The 23,788-nt window shown below is 46.3% G+C and overlaps 1 protein-coding gene across 1 annotated transcript in view; it reads right to left on the reverse strand.

Annotated features, from left to right (window-relative positions):
- The window catches only part of svep1 (sushi, von Willebrand factor type A, EGF and pentraxin domain containing 1), a 259,210-nt gene that overhangs the window by 117,093 nt on the left and 118,329 nt on the right, over positions 1-23,788 (reverse strand). The window contains exons 10-15 of the mRNA XM_059974816.1: positions 18,706-18,813; positions 18,017-18,148; positions 15,948-16,139; positions 10,358-10,479; positions 9,028-9,139; positions 373-597 (exon numbers count right to left, since the gene is read on the reverse strand). Coding sequence (XP_059830799.1) covers positions 373-597; positions 9,028-9,139; positions 10,358-10,479; positions 15,948-16,139; positions 18,017-18,148; positions 18,706-18,813 — 891 coding nt within the window. The remainder of the gene's footprint in view (positions 1-372; positions 598-9,027; positions 9,140-10,357; positions 10,480-15,947; positions 16,140-18,016; positions 18,149-18,705; positions 18,814-23,788) is intronic.

Consider the following 23,788-nt stretch of genomic DNA (forward strand, 5'->3'; position numbering starts at 1 on the left):
AGCACTACTTGCTGAGCTACTGTGCAGCCTAAAAATGATTGGGGTGTAGAATCCGTCTTGTACCAAGGATTTTCCACAATTGGCTTTGGACTTCTGCTTGTTTTATAGATAGTGTTGAAAAGATCATAGGCAGAATGGACTTGAATGAGGACAAAAAAGAGACTGCAGGAACAACGACCAATGCACTGCAGGAACTCAGTGGATCGAGCATCATCTGTGAGGTGGGGTAAGGAACTGTTGATGTTTCAGTTCGAGACCTTGCAATCAGGACCTAACATTCTTGTTCAGTTTATTATCTAATTCTCCAACTTATCTGAGATGATTGTGCTGATGTTGTACAAATGTAGCAGATTATTAAACCTTTGTACTTACCACTGATGTTAAATACCAGATTGATCTTATGGTCGATTTCTTGTGCAGCAATGCTAATTCTCCTATTAGATTGTCTCTTTGTTTTCGGGGCTGACTTCACTGGAGATACAGTTAAGTATTCTTGTTTGCTTGATCGCTTTTGTAATCGACGGGAATTCTCCGGTTCATCGTAAGGATAATCCATTTCATTCAATGGCTCATAATTGTCTCCCCATAATCCTGTCCCTGATAACAAGATGTGTATCTTGTTAGTGTGGATCAATACTTAACACTGGAAGCAATGAGAAATCATTTTTCTAGCGATGTTGTGAGAAATCTCTTTAATAACACAGGAGAAGGTCAGGTACAGGCCGAAATGTGATGGTGGGGTCCAGGCTCAGAGTGAATTGAAGCAACAGGGCCTGGGTCTTAGAGTGAGATGTTTGGAAGATTTAAATGCCGGTCCAGATGGATCAAAAGGTTTGGGGGATTGGGATCAGAGGCAAGGCTCAGGCCGGTTCTATGTACTGCTCTGCCACGTCTGCGGTGCACTTCGCTGCACTGAGTCTGGGGCAGTGGGCCAGCCTCGGGCTTCGTGTCTGCAGGGTCCATGACATTTTGCTTCGCTGTGTGATGAACTGAATCTGAGGCAGTGGGCCTGCTCCGGCTGCTCTCGGCTTCGTGTCTGGGGACTCACTTTTGTTCGAAAGGCTATTTGCTTACTTTTATTGTTGGCACAATTTGGTTTTTCTCCCTCTCTCTGCACACTGGGTGTATATCGGGTTTTTTTTTAATGGGTTCTCTTGGGTTTCTTGTTTTGTGGCTGCCTGTAAGGAGATAAATCTCAAAGTTGTATGAAGTATACATACGTTGATAATAAATATACTTGGAATTTTTGGAAAAGGAAGTGAATGAGTGTTTGCAGAAGAGTGGAGGATTGTTGTTCCAGGAAGCAAATAGTTATATTTAACTAAACCATATGTTATACTGATATGAACGTAAGGCACATAAACAAGCCCATCAGTCCCTTGAAATGGTTCCACCAGTAGCTTTGGCTATTCTATCATCACCCATCACTCTTGCTGCAGTAATCCCCCTGAACAATGTTTCAATATTAGCAACACCACCCATCAAATCAGACTGGCTAATTTTTAATGTCCTCTACATGAAATTCACAAGCTTGCCTGCAGATTCATTCTACCCAGGATACCAGACTTGCAAATTGTCTCTCTGCTTTGCCAGCTGTTCTGCTTCCTAATTGGCTGATCTCTCACTTCAACTTCAGGCTCAAAATCCCCGTCCTAAACTCCTCTGCCAACACACCCACTCCAACATTCCAAATCCCCGTCCTAAACTCCTCTGCCAACACCCCCTCCCCGACATTCCAAATCCCCGTCCTAAACTCCTCTGCCAACACCCCCTCTCCGACATTCTAAATCCCCGTCCTAAACTCCTCTGCCAACACCCCCTCCCCCACATTCCAAATCCCCGTCCTAAACTCCTCTGCCAACAGCCCCCCCCGACATTCCAAATCCCCGTCCTAAACTCCTCTGCCAACACCCCCACCCCGACATTCCAAATCCCCGTCCTAAACTCCTCAGCCAACACCCCCACCCCGACATTCCAATTCCCGTCATAAACTCCTCTGCCAACACCCCCTCCCCGACATTCCAAATCCCCGTCCTAAACTCCTCTGCCAACACCCACTCCCCGACATTCCAAATCCCCGTCCTAAACTCCTCTGCCAACACCCCCTCTCCGACATTCTAAATCCCCGTCCTAAACTCCTCTGCCAACACCCCCCCCCCCGACATTCCAAATCCCCGTCCTAAACTCCTCTGCCAACACCCCCACCCCGACATTCCAAATCCCCGTCCTAAACTCCTCAGCCAACACCCCCACCCCGACATTCCAATTCCCGTCCTAAACTCCTCTGCCAACACCCCCTCCCCGACATTCCAAATCCCCGTCCTAAACTCCTCTGCCAACACCCCCTCCCCGACATTCCAAATCTCCGTCCTAAACTCCTGTGCCAACACCCCCTCCCTGACATTCCAAATCCCCGTCCTAAACTCCTCTACCAACACCCCCTCCCCGACATTCCAAATCCCCGTCCTAAACTCCTCTGCCAACACCCCCTACCCGACATTCCAAATCCCCGTCCTAAACTCCTCTACCAACACCCCCTCCCCAACATGCCAAATCCCTGTCCTAAACTCCTCTGCCAACACCCCCTCCCCGACATTCCAAATCCCCGTCCTAAACTCCTCTGCCAACACCCCCTCCCCGACATTCCAAATCCCCGTCCTAAACTCCTCTGCCAACACCCCCTCCCCGACATTCCAAATCCCCGTCCTAAACTCCACTGCCAACACCCCCTCCCCGACATTCCAAATCCCCGTCCTAAACTCCTCTGCCAACACCCCCTCCCCGACATTCCAAATCCCTGTCCTAAACTCCACTGCCAACACCCCCTCCCCGACATTCCAAATCCCCGTCCTAAACTCCTCTGCCAACACCCCCTCCCCGACATTCCAAATCCCCGTCCTAAACTCCACTGCCAACACCCCCTCCCCGACATTCCAAATCCCTGTCCTAAACTCCTCTGCCAACACCCCCTCCCCGACATTCCAAATCCCTGTCCTAAACTCCTCTGCCAACACCCCCTCCCCGACATTCCAAATCCCCGTCCTAAACTCCTCTGCCAACACCCCCTCCCCGACATTCCAAATTCCCGTCCTAAACTCCTGTGCCAACACCCCCTCCCCGACATTCCAAATCCCCGTCCTAAACTCCTCTGCCAACACCCCCTCCCCGACATTCCAAATCCCCGTCCTAAACTCCTCGGCCAACACCCCCTCCCCGACATTCCAAATCCCCGTCCTAAACTCCTCTGCCAACACCCCCTCCCCGACATTCCAAATCCCCGTCCTAAACTCCTGTGCCAACACCCCCTCCCTGACATTCCAAATCCCCGTCCTAAACTCCTGTGCCAACACCCCCTCCCCGACATTCCAAATCCCCGTCCTAAACTCCTGTGCCAACACCCCCTCCCCGACATTCCAAATCCCCGTCCTAAACTCCTCTGCCAACACCCCCTCCCCCACATTCCAATTCCCGTCCTAAACTCCTCTGCCAACACCCCCTCCCCGACATTCCAAATCCCCGTCCTAAACTCCTCTGCCAACACCCCCTCCCCGACATTCCAAATCCCCGTCCTAAACTCCTCTGCCAACACCCCCTCCCCGACATTCCAAATCCCCGTCCTAAACTCCTCTGCCAACACCCCCTCCCCCACACTCCAAATCCCCGTCCTAAACTCCTTTGCCAACACCCCCTCCCCGACATTCCAATTCCCGTCCTAAACTCCTTTGCCAACACCCCCTCCCCGACATTCCAATTCCCGTCCTAAACTCCTCTGCCAACAACCCCTCCCTGACATTCCAAATCCCCGTCCTAAACTCCTCTGCCAACACCCCCTCCCCGACATTCCAAATCCCCGTCCTAAACTCCTCTGCCAACACCCCCTCCCCGACATTCCAAATCCCCGTCCTAAACTCCTCTGCCAACACCCCCTCCCCGACATTCCAAATCCCCGTCCTAAACTCCTCTGCCAACACCCCCTCCCCGACATTCCAAATCTCCGTCCTAAACTCCTGTGCCAACACCCCCTCCCTGACATTCCAAATCCCCGTCCTAAACTCCTCTACCAACACCCCCTCCCCGACATTCCAAATCCCCGTCCTAAACTCCTCTGCCAACACCCCCTACCCGACATTCCAAATCCCCGTCCTAAACTCCTCTACCAACACCCCCTCCCCGACATGCCAAATCCCTGTCCTAAACTCCTCTGCCAACACCCCCTCCCCGACATTCCAAATCCCCGTCCTAAACTCCTCTGCCAACACCCCCTCCCCGACATTCCAAATCCCCGTCCTAAACTCCTCTGCCAACACCCCCTCCCCGACATTCCAAATCCCCGTCCTAAACTCCTCTGCCAACACCCCCTCCCCGACATTCCAAATTCCCGTCCTAAACTCCTGTGCCAACACCCCCTCCCCGACATTCCAAATCCCCGTCCTAAACTCCTCTGCCAACACCCCCTCCCCGACATTCCAAATCCCCGTCCTAAACTCCTCTGCCAACACCCCCTCCCCGACATTCCAAATCCCCGTCCTAAACTCCTCTGCCAACACCCCCTCCCCGACATTCCAAATCCCCGTCCTAAACTCCTGTGCCAACACCCCCTCCCTGACATTCCAAATCCCCGTCCTAAACTCCTCTGCCAACACCCCCTCCCCGACATTCCAAATCCCCGTCCTAAACTCCTGTGCCAACACCCCCTCCCCGACATTCCAAATCCCCGTCCTAAACTCCTCTGCCAACACCCCCTCCCCCACATTCCAATTCCCGTCCTAAACTCCTCTGCCAACACCCCCTCCCCGACATTCCAAATCCCCGTCCTAAACTCCTCTGCCAACACCCCCTCCCCGACATTCCAAATCCCCGTCCTAAACTCCTCTGCCAACACCCCCTCCCCCACACTCCAAATCCCCGTCCTAAACTCCTTTGCCAACACCCCCTCCCCGACATTCCAATTCCCGTCCTAAACTCCTTTGCCAACACCCCCTCCCCGACATTCCAATTCCCGTCCTAAACTCCTCTGCCAACAACCCCTCCCTGACATTCCAAATCCCCGTCCTAAACTCCACTGCCAAAACCCCCTCCCCGACATTCCAAATCCCCGTCCTAAACTCCTCTGCCAACACCCCCTCCCCGACATTCCAAATCCCCGTCCTAAACTCCTCTGCCAACACCCCCTCCCCGACATTCCAAATCCCCGTCCTAAACTCCTCTGCCAACACCCCCTCCCCGACATTCCAAATCCCCGTCCTAAACTCCTCTGCCAACACCCCCTCCCCGACATTCCAAATCCCCGTCCTAAACTCCTCTGCCAATACCCCCTCCCCGACATTCCAAATCCCCGTCCTAAACTCCTCTACCAACACCCCTTCCCCGACATTCCAAATCCCCGTCCTAAACTCCTCTGCCAATACCCCCTCCCCGACATTCCAAATCCCCGTCCTAAACTCCTCTACCAACACCCCCTCCCCGACATTCCAAATCCCCGTCCTAAACTCCTCTGCCAACACCCCCTCCCCGACATTCCAAATCCCCGTCCTAAACTCCTCTGCCAACACCCCCTCCCCGACATTCCAAATCCCCGTCCTAAACTCCTCTGCCAACACCCCCTCCCCGACATTCCAAATCCCCGTCCTAAACTCCTCTGCCAACACCCCCTCCCCCACACTCCAAATCCCCGTCCTAAACTCCTTTGCCAACACCCCCTCCCCGACATTCCAATTCCCGTCCTAAACTCCTTTGCCAACACCCCCTCCCCGACATTCCAATTCCCGTCCTAAACTCCTCTGCCAACAACCCCTCCCTGACATTCCAAATCCCCGTCCTAAACTCCACTGCCAAAACCCCCTCCCCGACATTCCAAATCCCCGTCCTAAACTCCTCTGCCAACACCCCCTCCCCGACATTCCAAATCCCCGTCCTAAACTCCTCTGCCAACACCCCCTCCCCGACATTCCAAATCCCCGTCCTAAACTCCTCTGCCAACACCCCCTCCCCGACATTCCAAATCCCCGTCCTAAACTCCTCTGCCAACACCCCCTCCCCGACATTCCAAATCCCCGTCCTAAACTCCTCTACCAACACCCCCTCCCCGACATTCCAAATCCCCGTCCTAAACTCCTCTGCCAACACCCCCTCCCCGACTTTCCAAATCCCCGTCCTAAACTCCTCTGCCAACACCCCCTCCCCGACATTCCAAATCCCCGTCCTAAACTCCTCTGCCAACACCCCCTCCCCGACATTCCAAATCCCCGTCCTAAACTCCTCTGCCAACACCCCCTCCCCGACATTCCAAATCCCCGTCCTAAACTCCTTTGCCAACACCCCCTCCCCGACATTCCAATTCCCGTCCTAAACTCCTTTGCCAACACCCCCTCCCCGACATTCCAAATCCCCGTCCTAAACTCCTCTGCCAACAACCCCTCCCTGACATTCCAAATCCCCGTCCTAAACTCCACTGCCAAAACCCCCTCCCCGACATTCCAAATCCCCGTCCTAAACTCCTCTGCCAACACCCCCTCCCCGACATTCCAAATACCCGTCCTAAACTCCACTGCCAAAACCCCCACCCCGACATTCCAAATCCCCGTCCTAAACTCCTCTGCCAACAACCCCTCCCTGACATTCCAAATCCCTGTCCTAAACTCCACTGCCAAAACCCCCTCCCAGACATTCCAAATACCCGTCCTAAACTCCACTGCCAAAACCCCCTCCCCGACATTCCAAATCCCCGTCCTAAACTCCTCTGCCAACACCCCCTCCCCGACATTCCAAATCCCCGTCCTAAACTCCTTTGCCAACACCCCTCCGACATTCGAAATCCCCGTCCTAAACTCCTCTGCCAACACCCCCTCCCCGACATTCCAAATCCCCGTCCTAAACTCCACTGCCAACACCCCCTCCCCGAAATTCCAAATCCCCGTCCTAAACTCCTCTGCCAACACCCCCTCCCCGACATTCCAAATCCCCGTCCTAAACTCCTCTGCCAACAGCCCCCCCCCCCGACTTTCCAGAAGATTCCTGAAGAGTAACAGAGTGCACAAAAGCAAATTACTGCATGCTTAGAAATCCGAAATAAAATCAGGTAATACTGAAAGTACTCAGCTGGTTCTTAGAGCAACTGTGGAGAACGTTAACATTATAGAGTTATGACTCGCAATCAGAGTGACAGACGGGAAACGTTGGAGGTACTCTGCAAGCCTGTTGATGTTTCAGGCCGAGACCCTTCATCAGGACCGGAGAAAAAGATGAGGAGACAGAGTACGAAAGTTGGGGGAGGGGAGGAAGAATCACAAGGTGATGGGGAAATGGTGTGGGGGGAGGGTGAAGTAAAGAGATACGGGGTTGGACAAGGTGGAATCTGATAGAAGGGGACGGAAAGCCATGGAAGAAAGAAAAGCCACAGGAGCACCAGAGGGAGGCTATAGGCAGGTAAAGCAATAAGGTGAGAGAGTGGGGGTGCATTACTGGAAGTTTGAGAAATCAATGTTCATGCCATCAGGTTGGAGGCTACCCAAACTGAATATAAGGTGTTGCTCCTCCAAACTGAGTGTGGTCCATCGTGACAGTAGAGGAGGCCATGGACTGACATGTCAGAATGGGAATGGGTGGCCACTGGGGGATCTCATTTTTTCTGGCAGACGGAGCATAGGTGCTCGGTGAAGCAGTCTCCCAATCTGTGTCGGGTGTCACCGATATACAGCAGCCACAACGGGAGCACTGGACACAGTATGTGACCACAACAGTTTCACAGGTGAAGTGTTGCCTCACCTGGAAGGACTGTTTGGGGCCCCAAATGGTAGTGAGGGCGGAGGTGTAGTGGCAGGTGTGGCACTTGTTCCGCTTGCAAGGGTATGTGCCGGGAGGGAGGTCAGTGGGGAGGGATGAATGGACAACGGATTCTCATTGGGAGTGATCCCTGATGAAAGCAGAAAGTGTCAGAGGTGGCGGGGGGTGGGGGAGAGAAAGATGTGCTTGGTGGTCGGGTCCCACTGGAAATAGCAGAAGTTATGGAGTGTTATGTGCTGGACGCAGAAGCTGGTGGGGTGGGAGGTGAGGAACCCTATCGCTGGTAGGGTTGTGGAAGGATGGGGTGAGGGCAGACATGCGTGAAATGGAAGAGATGTGGTTGAGGGCAGTGTTGATGGTGGAGAAAGGGAAGCCCCTTTCTTTGAAGGAGGCGGACATCTCCTTAGTTTTAGAATGAAACGTGTCATCCTGAGAGCAGATGCGGTGGAGATGGGGTGACGCTTTTACAAGTAACAAGGTGGGAAGAGGTATAGTCCAGGTGGCTCTGAGAATCATTGAGTTTACTATAGACATCAGTAGATAAGTTGTCTCCAGAGATCGAGACAGTGAGATCGAAAAGGAGGGGGGCTGGGAGATGTCGGAAATGGACCAGGTAAATTTGAGGGCAGAGTGGACGTTGGAAGCAAAGTTGATGAATTCGACGAGGTCCAGACTGATGCAGGAAGGCATCGATGTAGTGTAGGAAAAGTTTCCGGTGACACCAGTGTAGGCTTGGAACACGGACTCTTCCACGTAGCCGACAAACAGGCAGGCATAGCTGGGACCCGTGTGAGTGCCCACGGCTACACCTTTTACTTGAAGGAAGTGGGAGGAGCCAAAAGAGAAATTATTAAGAGGGAAGACAAGTTTCAGCTAATGAAGGAGTGGTGGTGGAGGGGAACTAATTGGGTCTGGGGTCCAGAAAGAAAACGGAGAGCTTTGAGGCCTTCCTGGTGGGGATGGAGGTGGATAGGGACTGGACATCCATAATGAAAATAAGATGATCGGGGCCAGGGAACCTGAAATCATTGAAAAGATCAAGAGCGTGTGAAATGTCATGGACGTAGGTAGGAAGGGACTGAACAAGGGATTTGCGATCAGACTCTGAAATGCTAATAGTGATAGTCTTTCCAGAGATGCTATCTGACTTTTTCAGTATTTCAAGTGGAGGGTAGTAACTGGACAGCAAATGTATTTTCACCAGCAAATGCCACACTACAACAGGATGAAAGTCAAATGCAATACCTGTGATGGCAAAACCATTTTCATAGTTATAGTTGTATTCCAAGCATTGCACTTTGGGTAACTCTTCCATTTCACATTCAATGTCATTATCCTCACCACAAAGGAACGGAACCTAAAGACAGTGAAAGAAAGAAAAAACACACCACAGGACTTCAACAATTAGAAAGAGATGCCGTGGTAGCGTAGTGGTTAGCGTGACGTTATTACAACTCAGAGTGCTGGAGTTCAGAGTTCAATTCCTGCATCCTCTGTAAGGACTTTGCACATCCTCCGTGGAATGTGTGCGTTTCCTCCAGTTCTCTTCCACAGACCAAAAGCATATTATTTGGTGGATTAATTGGTCATTGTAAATTGTCCCGTGATTAGGCTCGGGTGACACAACTCGAGGGACCAGAAGGGCCTATTCCATGCTGTACTTCTAAATAAAAATAAAAATAAATCATAAATAAAAAATGTGAAGAACTCAGCCAACATCTGCTTGAATCCAGGCGTGAACATCAGTCAGGTTATATCTATGTATAATCGGGTAATCGGGCAGAGTGAGGGCTGTAGGGAACTAGATGTGGCACGGCAATGCCTAGTAAAGCCTCAGTTTCAAAGGTCACTTCCTTTTGCTAACGTATCTCAATGGAATCCCACTCTCTATGCTAGAAAATAAAACCTTCTCCTCCCAGACCTCTGATTCCTCTAATTCAGACACCTTGTGCATCATTCATTTACTTCACTCACAATCTGAGGCTATTCTTTTAACTGCCTAAGGCATAGTCTCTGGAATTTCCTCCAGAACCTTTCCAAGTCTCTCTCCTCTTTGAAGATACTCCTTGGAACCTATCCTACTTGCCCTAGTTCTTCCTTACTAGGTGAGCATGAAATTCCGTTTGACAATATACCTGTGTATTCAATGTGAGCACTGTTAATAGTGGAAACAAGAGATACTACAGATGCTGGAAATCTAGAGCAATACGCATAATGTGCTGGAGGAGCTCAGCAGGTCAAGTAGCATCTATGGATGGGAATAAACAGTTGATGTTTCAGGCCGAGACCCTTCATCAGGACAGAGTAAGTGTGAAAAGCTACCATTGTGAAAGTGGGAGGGAGATTTAGGCCAAACAGCACTCTGAACCCGCTGTATCATTTAATGCCATGGCTGATCCTATGCCTTAAAGTCCACTTTTGTGCTGAACCTCTAAATTGTTTGACTGTCACAAATGTCCAAAAACCTATCACTCCCCACTTTTAACATACTTAATAACTGATCACCTTGTGGTAGAAATTCAAAAGACTCTTAAACACCCTGCATTCAACGACATAGCACGAGTACTGGTTTTACCATTTCAGCTAAAGTGTTGTTGAAAGCTATTGCGAAGTTGTTCAGTAGAGTGAAGTCTTCACATTGGTTGACATTGTACTGCACCTCGAATTTCTTGTGGCCGTTATTCCCAAGGCGTTTCACTGCAGTAGTTCAAAAAGACATGAAACATTCAGGTAAAGCAAACATATCAATACAAATGGGCCTCAAAATCATTCCTCTAATAGCTCAGCAAATATGTCCAGCGAGCAATTAGTGTCTTGGAACAACAATGCAACCCATGTCTACCTTAATGCTGAAATATCTCAGCTGTTGTATAAGGACTCTTCTTTTCCCTTGAGCAGTCTTGCTCCTGATCGCCACCCTGTAAAACCCCCTAAAGGTACGCAGGAGGATATTTGATGAAAATCCAGTGTATGGGCAATTCCCTCCAGTGTCAACCAGTGTTCATGCAGAATAGCTGAACGTTCTTGTGTTAATCATGGCCAACTGGAAAAGTCACTGGACTGAGTCAGGGTGGAGAGCTCAGCGAGGAACAAACCCAACAGGTGAGAGGAAAAGCTTGGAGTGACAATCACCATGTGCCCAACAGGAACAAAACAGAATGAGCAATTCTTCTTCACCTAGGAGAAGCCGAGCACAGAATGTGATCATGCTATCATGGTTTGAAACCATCTGAATTGGATGTTCATGTGCCTCCAGTGCACCAATTCCAACTGTTCCCAACACGTTCCTCCAAAACCTTTCTCCACTGATAAGAATGGGTTAACGGAGGGAGATTCATAGATTTCAAAACCTAGCTACAATTGCAAAGCATACTAAGTTCTATCAACCAGTGCTGAATTTCAGGTCAACTACCTTGTTATTACTTTTCCTATTGAAAACAAGAGATTCTGTAGATGTTGGAAATCTAGAGCAACAAACACAAAAAGCTGGAGGAACTTGACAGGAAATTTGCTTGCCAAGCTCCCACAAAAGGGAAAGTAATGCACTCAAAATGCTGGAAGAACTCAGCAGACATCTATGGAGAGAAATAAAGAGTTGACATTTTTGGCCAAGACCCTTTATTAGTCCTGATAGTCACAGCTGCAGAAAAGGAGGAAGACATGGAGGGATTGTCTACAGAGTCTCTGTGGTTGGAAGTTAGGAACAGGAAGGGGTCAATAACTCTACTGGGTGTTTTTTATAGACCACCCAATAGTAACAAGGACATCGAGGAGCAGATAGGGAAACAGATTCTGGAAAGATGTAATAATAACAGAATGTTGTGATGGGAGATTTTAATTTCCCAAATGTCAATTGGCATGAACCTAGAGCAAGGGGTTTAGATGGGGTGGAGTTTGTTAGGTGTGTTCAAGAAGGTTCCTTGACACAATATGTAGATAAACCTACAAGAGGAGAGGTTGTTGTGTTGCCTTTATGGCAGTTATTTAGTTTATAATATTTTCGCTTAGTAATTCATTTGTTAGTATTTTCTGGTTAGAATTAGAAGTGTTTAAAGTATATTCATTGCCTGTAAAATATATCGGCATGCGATGACGTCACATCGGGTTTCGCCGCGTCTCGTGGGAAAATACTGGTTTGAGATCGACACGAGGGTGGGGGCTCACCATGAGGCAGACCTGAGCAGGAGTTGTTTTGCAAGCATTAGAAATCACAGTGATAACAACGCTGTAAGTTAATAGATAATCGATATGTTGAACTAAGATGTTAACGCCGATCCTGTTAAAAGTAACGACGGTCGATAATGTTTATGTTTTCGTTAGTTAAAGAGTTGCAGATAGTTTGCATTGAAGTGTATTTAAAGTAGTCAATGGCGTAGGTAAACTCTGCCTGTATACTGCACTTTAATGTAATGTAGTTATAGTCACTTTTACAAGTATTTACAATGGAAATGTGATATCAAGAAGGGAACAAATACTGTATCAATCTTGTATTGTTTTATCAACAGTTTTCACCATATGTTAATGTGAAGAGTGAACAGTAAATGGTTAATCTTACTGCGACCTTGTTTCATTGACTGTGGTTTATCTCGGCATTTAATTTGGCGTTTCAGTTACACCCGAGCGAGAACGCTACAGCTGTACTTGATCTCTTATTGGGAAATGAACCTGGTCAGGTGTCAGATCTCTCAGTGGGAGAGTGTTTTGGAGATAGTGATCACAATTCTATCTCCTTTACGAAAGTGTTTAATTGGAGTAAGGAGAATTATGAGGCTATCAGGCAGGAAATTGGAAGCTTAAATTGGAAACAGATGTTCTCAGGGAAAGGTATGGAAGAAATGTGGAAAATGTTCAGGGGAAATTTGTGTGGAGTTCTGCATAGGTACATTCTAATGAGACACGGAAAGGATGTTAGGTTACAGGAACAGTGGAGTACAAAGGCTGTTGTAAGTCTAGTTAAGAAGAAAAGAAGAGCTTATGAAAGGTTCAAAAAACTAGGTAATGATAGAGTTCTAGAAGATAATAAGGCTAGCTGGAAGAAGCTTAAGAATGAAATTAGGAAAGCCAGAAGGGGCCATGAGAAGGCCTTGGCAGAACAGGATTAAGGAAAACCCCAGGCATTCTACAAGTATGTGAAGAGCAAGAGGATTAGATGTGAGAGAATAGGACCAATCAAGTGTGACAGTGGAAAAGTGTGTTTGGAACCGGGGGAGATAGCAGAGGTACTTAATGAATATTTTGCTTCAGTATTCAATACGGAAAAGAATCTTGGTGATTGTAGCGATGACTTATAGCAGATTGAAAAGCTTGCGCATGTAGATATTTAGAAAGAGGATGTGCTGGAACTTTTGGAAAGCATCAAGTTGGATAAGTCACCGGGACCGGATGAGATGTACCCCAGGCTACTGTGGGATGCAAGGGAGGAGATTGTTGAGCCTATGGCATCATCATCATCTCTCTTTGCATCATCAATGGGGACGAGAGAGGTTCCAGAGGATTGGAGGGTTGCGGATATTGTTCCATTATTCAAGAAAGGGAATAGAGATAGACGAGGAAATTATAGACCAGCGAGTCTTACTTCAGTGGTTGATAAGTTGATGGAGAAGATCCTGAGAGGCAGGATTTATGAACATTTGGAGAGGCATAAAATGATTAGGAGTAGTCAGCATGGCTTTTTGAAAGGCAAGTCGTGCCTTACGAGACTGATTGAATTTTTTGAGGATGTGACTAAACACATTGATGAAGGTAGAGCATAGATGTAGTGTATATGGATTTCAACAAGGCATTTGACAAGGTACCCCATGCAAAACTTATTGAGAAAGTAAGGAGGCATGGGATCCAAGGGGACCTTGCTTTGTGGATCCAGAACTGGCTTGCCCACAGAAAGTGAAGAGTGGTTGTAGACGGGTCATATTCTGCATGGAGGTTGGTGACCAGTGGTGTGCCTCAGGGATCTGTTCTGAGATCCCTACTGTTTGAGATTTTTATAAATGATCTGGATGAAGAAGTGGAGGGTTAGTAAATTTGCTGATGACACAAAGGTTGGGAGTGTGTGGATAGTGTGGAGGGCTGTCAGAGGTTTCAGCGGGACATTGATAGGATGTAAAACTGGGCTGAGAAGTGGCAGATAGCGTTCAACTCAGGTAAGTGTGAGGTGGTTCATTTTGGTAGGTCAAGTATGATGGCAGAATATAGTATTCATGGTAAGACTCTTGGCAGTGTGGAGGATGGGAGGGATCTTGGGGTCCAAGTCCATAAGACACTCAAAGCTACTGCGCAGGTTGACTCTGTGGTTAAGAAAGCATACGGTGCATTGGCCTTCATCAATCATAGGATTGAGTTTAGGAGCTGAGAGGTAATGTTGCAGCTATATAGGAGCCTGTTCAGATCCCACTTGGAGTACTGTGCTCAGTTCTGGTTGCCTCACTACAGGAAGGATGTGGAAACCATAGAAAAGGTGCAGAGGAGATTTACAAGGATGTTTCCTGGATTGGGGAGCATGTCTTATGAGGATAGGTTGAGTGAACTCGGCCTTTTCTCCTTGGAGCAATGGAAGATGAGAGGTGGCCTGATAGAAGTGTATAAGATGATGAGAGGCATTGATCATGTGAATAGTCACAGGCTTGTTCCCAAGGCTGAAATAGCTAGCATGAGAGGGCACAGTTTTAAGGTGCTTGGAAGCAGGTTCAGAGGAGATGTCAGGGGTAAGCTTTTTACGCAGAGAGTGGTGAGTGCATGGAATGGGTAGCTGGCGACGATGGTGGAGCCGGATACGATAGGTTCTTTTAAGAGTCTCCTGGACAGGTACACAGAGCTCAGAAAAATAGGGGGCTATGGATAACCCTAGGTAATTTCTCAGTTAAGGACATGTTCAGCACAGCTTTGAGGGCCGAAGGGCCTGTATTGTGCTGCAGGTTTTCTATGTTTCTAATTCATTACACCAGTCCAAACTCACCTTTCCCTTCATACTGACATCTACTGGACCAGATCCATAATGAATTTGACATTCTGGTCTCCACCCCTCTCATCTCCAACAGTCACATGCATATCTCAGGTGGGGAAGCCAACGACCTCAATTGGCTGAAAGACATTGGACATTGACCATTTACTTCCCCCCCCCCCCCACCACCTCCACCTCCTTCAGTGGCCTGTTGGCGAGGAAGAGAAAAGTAATTGATTATGTGTCCATATTTTCACCTTTAGGAATTTAGCTCACAACTGAGAGCAGGAGTAGGAATCAATGGATACACGTGGACCAGTTTCTGAAGCAGCCCTGTGGCTTCTTGGGTAGTGCTCTTGCCTCTATAATACAAAGCCGTGAATCCTAGCTGCACGTCAGAAAGCTGAACACAAACACCTAAGCTTACATGCCACCTCATTGCTGAGAATAAGCCATACCTCTGGAGGCATTCAGATGTTGGACTCAGGCACTTCTTATTCCCTGCTGTGGGCACAGAAGATGCTACAGCACATGAAAGACTGCAGCTGAATTCTCCTCGGTGTTCTGACCAAGATTCCTCAATTATGGTGCCCATTGTTTAATAGGAGACTGTTATCTGTATAGTGACTGCTGTTTCCTACCTTACAGTGATGACTGCTCTTCAATTAAGTACGTAATTGATTGTGAAACACTTTGGTCCATTGTGTAAAGTATTAGGGAAATGTAAGGTGTTGTCAGAATTTGGAAAGAAGCAAGCAGTTAGAACCCAGTGGAAATGAGTTCGGTTTCACCTTTCTACCCCCCCCCCCCACCCCCTTGCTTCTTCACTACAATTCCGGGGGAAATTCCTATCTCAGCTTGTGGATTTTTTTTAACATTACCCTCTTCTTCAAAGCAGGATACCAATTCAAGAGCTTGTTGATTTTACTCAAAATCAATCCCAAACCCCTCTGTCCAATAAAATGTGTAGGACAGCAAATTGATTCTCTTCCATTCCCAAAATGATCAATTCCAGAGTTCACAGTTAGACTCATCCAATAAATAGATTTCAGATGGCATTTGATCTTTGTGTTAGATCTGTAACCCCATCTATAATGTTAATAACATCTACTACCAAGGCTGCTGAGATGCAGCCATTGCCAATTCTTCCAGATTCATGTTACCAATCTCAGACAGACTTTGATGGAGGAAAGCTAACCCATGGCCCTATCTAGTCAATGTTACTTACAAGAGCAATCAGGCCTTGCAGAAGAGAACTGTGGAATCCACACACCATCATGAGCACAATAGTAACTTTCACTTTGTTCAGCAGCCAGCCCATATCCTTCAAAGCAGTGCAATGTGCAATTCACACGCAAGTCGTCAGCAACACAGGAGAAGCCTCCATTTAAAGGGGTAAAGGGTACTCCACAAACAGTATCTATTGAGGAAAACACGTATAATTATAAGTGATTGGCCTCTTTGGTATCCTAACCAGACTAAAACCCACTTGCCTGGATAGATTTAGCTGTAAAGACACAAGAAGTTGGCATAATCACAAAGGATTATTGTCCAATGATGACTCATTGTGGCCAGTAGATGTAAGATTCACAATATGCATAGGGACAACACTTTTTCAACAGCAGCTCTCTGTCCTGTGACAAAATCACCAGAAAGGACAAATACAATAATGTTGTGGGCTGTCCATTATTTCATGTAGTGGCTCTGAAACACATGATCTCTACCACCAAGGAGGAAAAGAGATCCAGGAACAGGGAGATGACTTTCTATGAGTTCATATTTAATTGTGTATTACCCTGCCTTGAAAATGGTTGTTCATTCATTGCTGCTAGGTCTAAATCCAATTGTTTCTCATTCAACAGCATTGTAACATTACCTTTGTCAAAAGATCTGTAACAGTTCAAGAGAACGGCTTACTGTTAGGGCAATATTCTGGAGATATGGAATAGGGCAAATGTTAATTTCATCAGCAACTGGACTTCAGATCTGAATGTGGATTGTAGATTGAATTTAAAATGCAGCTCAGAACAATGGCCTTCCTAGGGCTGCAGAAAGGGTTTGATTGCAAACTGGGAAAGACCCCATTAACTAAGAAATACCCTATTGACCTGAGATGTCTGCATATGCATGAATGTAGCTCAGAGACAGTGGTGATGAACTCATTTTGGGTGTGTTAGTGTGAAGATCTTGGTGTTTGAAAATGATGTGTAACTGAAAGGAAGTATCATGAATGCGTTGTAACTATAGAAATTGTTCTGTTGTTACCTTTGATCTTTAACGTATAAAAATGTGATATAATGTTGATTCAGGGAGCCTCTCTCCAGAGTGACTCCAAATGCTGCCAGCTTGTGTGTGCTGAATAACGACTTTTATACGACCAGCTTTCATTGACAGTCACAACACTCACCATCAACATTGAGGACAATACATCCCGGAGGGCCTGTGATATCCAGATCCCATAAATGAATAAAGGCAAAGTAGAATGAGGTTGGCTTGGAGCATTGTCTTCTAAACCAACATTCATACATCTGCTGGACTTAAATAACCCTGGGGGATTTGACTATAAATACAGGAAAATTTCCCTCTAATGTAAATTAACCAGCAAAGTTGTATTAAGAATGCTGCATCTCACCCACTGAGTGTGACACACATTCTGCAATTGAGATTGAAGTAACATTTGACTTTGGCAGCACCCCCTCTGTAGAATAGTGGACCAATTGTTAGTTTTTAATCTGCTAATGATGGAAAAGAGTAATTGCTGAGCAATAGACAACTGATCTATTATATTATTTACAATGTTTCCCAATGACAGACCTTTCCACCTGCACCTAACATTCACTATTATATTCTCTACCCAGTTCCCACAACTCCCTGCAACACTTCAATCATTCAAATTGAATTTCGCACCTTCTCTTTATCTCAGCCTTCTGGATATTATTGCAACATTGAAGCTTTTTAATGTTGTCAGCATAGAATCTTATAGAATGAGCAGAGGCTATTTGGCCCATTTATCTTGTGCTGGTTATTTAACACACATCATCAATTTGACCCTTTCTCCCCAGCTCCTCTTCAACTGACCTTACAAATTTTCCCTCTTCAGATACTGGTTCAATTTCCCTTTGAAAATCTTCTTTGCATTTATTTCCACTACTATTTTAAGCAAATTCCAGAACTCACTGCTTTAAAAGAAAGTTGACTTACCAACCTCTTGGCTGTTTTCTGAACTACCTTGAAATGTTAACACCAGTATAACATGTTATATTTTATGATGTGGATTATACTGCAGTATGCATTTACCTCTGATGATGATTTGGATGTCACAAGTTCTCTTATTGCCAGAAGGGTCAGTTGCAGTGTAGCGTATGATCGTCTCCCCTCGAGGGAGGAAATCACCAAGTGAATGAGTCTTCTTAATCTTCAATGAAGCACCTAACAGTGAGTGGAAGGTGTTGATTAATGGAACTCAGCATTTCACCCATTCTGGCAAGATAACCCACACAAGCCTGCTCCTCCACATGATCTTTGGATTGAAACCTGTCTTCACCATTTGGATGGCAGCCTGGAAGAACAGATCATCTTCACAGAACTACAAACACACAGAGATAACTTGGATGCTGAGCCAGAATTTCTTCTTGCGATAGGTAGGAAGAGGCATTTATGATGAAGGGGTCTCAGGCCATGAGCTCTGTGGCTCTAATCCTCCCTAGAAGCCGATAGCTTGGCCCTAAGATCATCCCCTGACCTCCAGAGTAGTGTGGTCTGGGAGGAGCTGAGGTGCTGACTTCCTCGTCATTACTCAATAAACTGAGCAAAATAACCTTCCTCCAGCTTCTGATATCCCCAACTCAGAACAAACAACTTCCTTCATAACAGGAAAGAGCTACTGAAATATACAGCCATAATGAAACAAACAGCATTAGTTTAGCTTTGGAATTGTACAGTTTAATGAATCGGGTCTAATTTCTGAAATCTGCTGATCACATTACCTGAGTTATCTGAAAACTGTGGTTCCTCCCACATGGCTTGATACACTTCCTCGTGTGTCAGGATGGGTGGTGGTGAGCGGCACCTGTCAATCACAGGGGGTTCAGCATCTAAATGTAAACAAAGCAGACCCTCAGTAAATTCTGCTGCCTCCTTCATACAGAGAGTCAAGTGCACCAAGTTCCTGGGAATTCACATCATGGATGACCTCACCCGGCCCCTTAATGTCACCTCCCTGAACAAGAAGGCACAGCAGCACCTCCACTTCCTAACAGAGAAAACAGAGAGCCTGTAGAGAGACTTAGATAGTTTAGGGGAATGGGCAAAGAAGTGGCGAATGAAATACAATGTTGGAAATTGTATGGTCATGCACTTTGGTGGAAGAAATAAACGGGCAGACTATAATTTAATGGGGAGAGGATTCAAATGCAGAGATGCTTGGGAGTCGTTGTGCAAGCAACCCTAAAGGTTAACCTCCAGGTTGAGTCAGTGGTGAAGAAGGCAAGTGCAATGTTGGCATTAATTTCTAGAGGTACAGAATATAAGAGCAGGGATGTGATGTTGAGGCTCTATAAGTCACTCGTGAGACCACACTTGGAGTATTGTGTGCAGTTTTGGGCTCCTTATTTTAGAAATGATATACTGACGTTGGAGAGGGTTCAGAGAAGATTCACGAGAATGATCCCCGGAATGAAAGGGGTACCACATGAGGAATGTCTGGCAGCTCTTGGGCTGTATTCCCTGGAGTTCAGGAGAATGAGGGGGGATCTCATAGAAACACTCCGAATGTTAAAAGGCCTGATGGATTAGATATGGCAAAGTTATTTTCCATGGTAGGGGAGTCTAGGACAAGAGGGCATGACTTCAGGATTGAAGGATGTCCATTTAGAACTGAGATGCGGGGAAATTACTTTAGTCAGATGGTGTTTAATCTGTGGAATTTCTTGCCATGAGCTGCTGTGGAGGAAAAGTCATTGGCTGTATTTAAGCCACAGATGGATAAGTTCTTGATTAGCCAGGGCATCAAAGGGTATGGGATGAAAGCAGGGGAGTGGGGAGGACTGGAAGAATTGGATCATCCCATGACTGAATGGTGGAGCAGACTCGATGGGCTGAATGGCCTACTTCTGCTCCTATATCTTATGGTCTTATGGTCTAAATTCATTCAACTTGCCCCGTCATTGAAATGTTCCCACAACCAATGTCTCTCTTTCAAGGACACTTCATCTCGTGTTCTCATTATTTATTGCTTAGTTATTATTATTATTGTTTCTTTTCATATTTGCAGTTTATTGTCTGCTGCACTCTGGTTACACCATAGTTGGGTGGTCTTTCATTGATTCTGTTATGGTTATCAACAATAACATTTTCCACAAGAAAATGTATCTCAGGGTTGTATATGGTGACATGTATGCACTTTGATATGAAATTTACTTTGAACTTTGAAACAATACTTCTCACCACATGTAATTACTATACCTATCCAGCAGATGGAGCTAATGATCTGGAGGCTGTCACAACTGTGAATGCATTTGGCCTAAGCAAAGTTAGAACACTCGAATAGCTGAAGTTTTCTGTCTCTGTCCCAGAGGGATTAATTACATTTCAAAGGAATGCTTCCAATTTCATGTCACTTTTCTCAATTGCCTCATTGGGTAAATTACAATTTTCCATTGTGCTCAGCATAAACCAATGTTCTCTGAAATGAACTGTAATAATCTCTGACATTTGATGGATGACTGAGTAAGAGTTGCATTATTGGGGAAATTAAATGAGGGAAGAGAGAACACCTCAGTAATGCAGGTAGCCAATTTGAAAAAAGTGAAATCCCACAACATGAGACTGTTCGGATAACACTGCTTAAGTGATGCCAACTATGGATTAAATAATAACCACAATTCTCCACCAAAATACATTACATTTTTACAAGATAGTGCTGTGAGATATTTTACAGCCAGTTCAACTGGCAAACAGATCATCATTTTAATGAAGTGAACATTTGCAAATTCTGCATTGTTTTTATTGGAGAAATACTTATTTTTCCAATTTCAGATAACTCACTCCCTCGTCCCTTTTCTCTCTCTTTCCTGATCTACTCAGCTCCTTCTACACGCGCCTCACCACATTTCTTCTCCCTCCTCCACCATTCCATCTGTCCTTCACTTAACACACTTCTCCTGTTGGGTTGCCCATTTCTTTATTTAGCTCCAACTTCATTTCCTATCAGATTCATTTGTCTGCAACATTTTGTTGTCACCCGGTGGCAACCGATTTCAATTCTACTTCCCATTCCCATTCCGACAAATCAGCCCATGGTCTCCTCTACTGCCGCGATGAGACCACACTCAGGATGGAGGAGAAACACCTTATGTTCCGTCTGTGTGATGGCATGAACATCGATTTCTCAAACTTCTGGTAATTGCTTCCCCTGTCCTTTGCCATTCCCCATTCCCATTTCCCTGTCTCACCACATCTCCTTTCCTGCCCATCACCTCCCTCTGGTGCTCCTCCCCTTCCCTTTCTTCCATGGTCTTCTATCCTCTATCAGATTCCAAACCCACCCCTCCCCCCCACCAGCCCTTTATCTCTTTCATTAATCAACTTCCCAGCTCTTTACTTCAACCCACTCTCCCTCTCCTGGTTTCACCTATCATCTACCATCTTGTTCATTCTCCTCCCCACCCTCCATCTTCTCCCCTTCCTTTCCAGCCCCGAGAGAGGTTCTCATCCTGAAACGTCGACTGTTTACTCTTTTCCATTGGTGCTGCCCGGCCTGCTGAGCTCCTCCAGTATTTTGTGCGTGGTGCTTGGGCTTCTAGCATCTGCAGACCTTTTCTTCTTTGTTGTGTTCATCTACTACCTTCGAGACTCTGTTGCTATTTCCACTCTTCTCTCTCCCATCTGCCTATCACCCCTCCTTACTTTCAGTTAACTAGCTAGCTGAAGTTAAAAGTAGCAGTATAAAAGAAAACCAGAATCACAAATATTTGTTGCTTGGTGGCACTACAGTGCAGACATGAAACTACTACATTGCAGAGGTAAATAAATAACAGAAATTCAAAGAGCAACAAGGTAGAGTTCATGGGTTAAAGGACCACTCAGAGATGAGATGGTGGAGGGGAAGAAGCTGTTTCTGAACTATTGACTGTGAGTCTTCAGGCTCCCATACCACCTCCCCAGTGGTTGAAATGGGAAGAGGGCATGTACTGGATGGGGAAGGTCCTTGATGATAGATGCCACCTTCTTGGTCACTATCTCTTGAAGACGTCCTGGGTGGTAGGGGTTGGGGGTTGTACCCATGATGGACCCTCCGCAGCCTCTTGCAATCCCGTGGAATGGAATCGTTATACTGGGTTGTAATGCAAAAAGTCAGAGTGCTCTCACTGTACTGCTACAGAATTTGTTAGAGTCTTTGTGATATACAAAATCTCAAACTCCTAACGAAGTAGAATTGCTGGCATACCTTCTTCATGATTGCATCAATGTGTTGGGCCCAGGGTGTTGATTCTCAAGCACTTAAATCTGCAAACCCTTCCCACACTGACCCCTCAATGAGGACTGGTGTGTATTTTCACAAGCACCCCTTCAATTTGCTTGCTTCTTTTTACCTGGGTGTGGAGTTCTTGTTGCCATCTGCACTATTTGCTTTTTGATTTTCACGTGGGGGTGGGGATGTTTTTCTTTGAACAGCTTTCGGGGTTTTCTTTGCTTCGTGGCTGTCTGGAGAAGATGAATCTCAAAGTTGTAAGGGTACTGTGTCCATACTTTGATAATAAATTACCTTGAACCTGAAAGTCTAAAATCATTTCCTTGGTCTTGATGGCGTTGAATGCAACGTTGTTGTTTCAATGAGCTGTAGAAACCATGCTGTCTGGACAAAGCTCGGAGAATTTAATCATCGATGTTTGGCTATGGTGGGAATTGGCTCCTGCGATATGGAAAGAGGTTATGTTTTCAAGGGTCACATTATGGAATTTTATTGTCAGAGGCAGGTTAGTAGATGACCTCTGTTCTGTGGATACTTAGTGTAAGGTCCCCATTCCCTTGCACGCATCAGTGAATGATTCAACAATGAACTGGAGTTTGGTCTCTGAAAGTGCTTATGCACAAGCAATATTTCAATGGACAGAGTTGTAGTGACTTTAATTCTAGAATGGAGGCAATTTAGTTTAAACAATTGTATTGCAGACTAGGTCTACTCCACCAGCAAACTTGAGGCAGAGCACGGCTGTAAGTTAGATGGTGAGAACATTGAACAGCACAGCACAGGAACAGGATTTTCAGCTGATGATATCTCCGCCAACTATGATGGCAAATAAAATTAGTGCCATCTGCCTGAACATGACCTATCTCCCTCCATTCACTTCACGTGTTAGTGTGCTAGATAACAGCCTGTGCTGAGATCAGGTACCTCAGCTAGATCTGGTATGGAGTGGTGATTTAAAAGATCATAGCTTACTTGCTATCCTGTAGCGGATGAAAGATAAAGACTAATTTCTTAGGGGAGTCATAGTTAATGCATCCTGGTTACTCTCAATTGACAGAGTCAAAGGCTTTTGTGAAGCCACTTTTGGCCATGTAGAATGTTGACACCGCCCACTGTGCTTCTCTCAGAGCGAAGATCGCATATACACTTTTTCTGTTTGGTTTTCATCCACGTCGTGAGTCAGACGGCACCATTTTTGACGACAGTGAGGAGACAGCTGATGAGGACTCTGGCAATGACTTTCCCTGTGATGGACAGTGGATTCATCTGCACTTGAATTTCTCTCCTTATTTGAATTTCATCATGGACATATTTCCCTGAAGCTCATGGCATACCCTCCTCTTACCAGATTTGGAAGACAAGACTATCAATTTTCTTTTTGTTAGTTTCTCTCTACCCAGTGTTAGGACTCCATGGGGGATAGATTCTGCTGTCAAGGTCTACTGGCTTTCCATTTGTTTCCTGCAGGTCTGTGATTGAGGTGAGACTTGACAGAAAAATTCTGATCACATGTCCTTGTTCAGAAACCACGATTCGTAAGCTCTGCAGAAACTGACTCCTGCGTTCTCTATAATATAATCGCTTTGATATCACCCAAT

This window comes from Hypanus sabinus, chromosome 7 (assembly GCF_030144855.1).
Source record: "Hypanus sabinus isolate sHypSab1 chromosome 7, sHypSab1.hap1, whole genome shotgun sequence".
Taxonomy (NCBI): domain Eukaryota; kingdom Metazoa; phylum Chordata; class Chondrichthyes; order Myliobatiformes; family Dasyatidae; genus Hypanus; species Hypanus sabinus.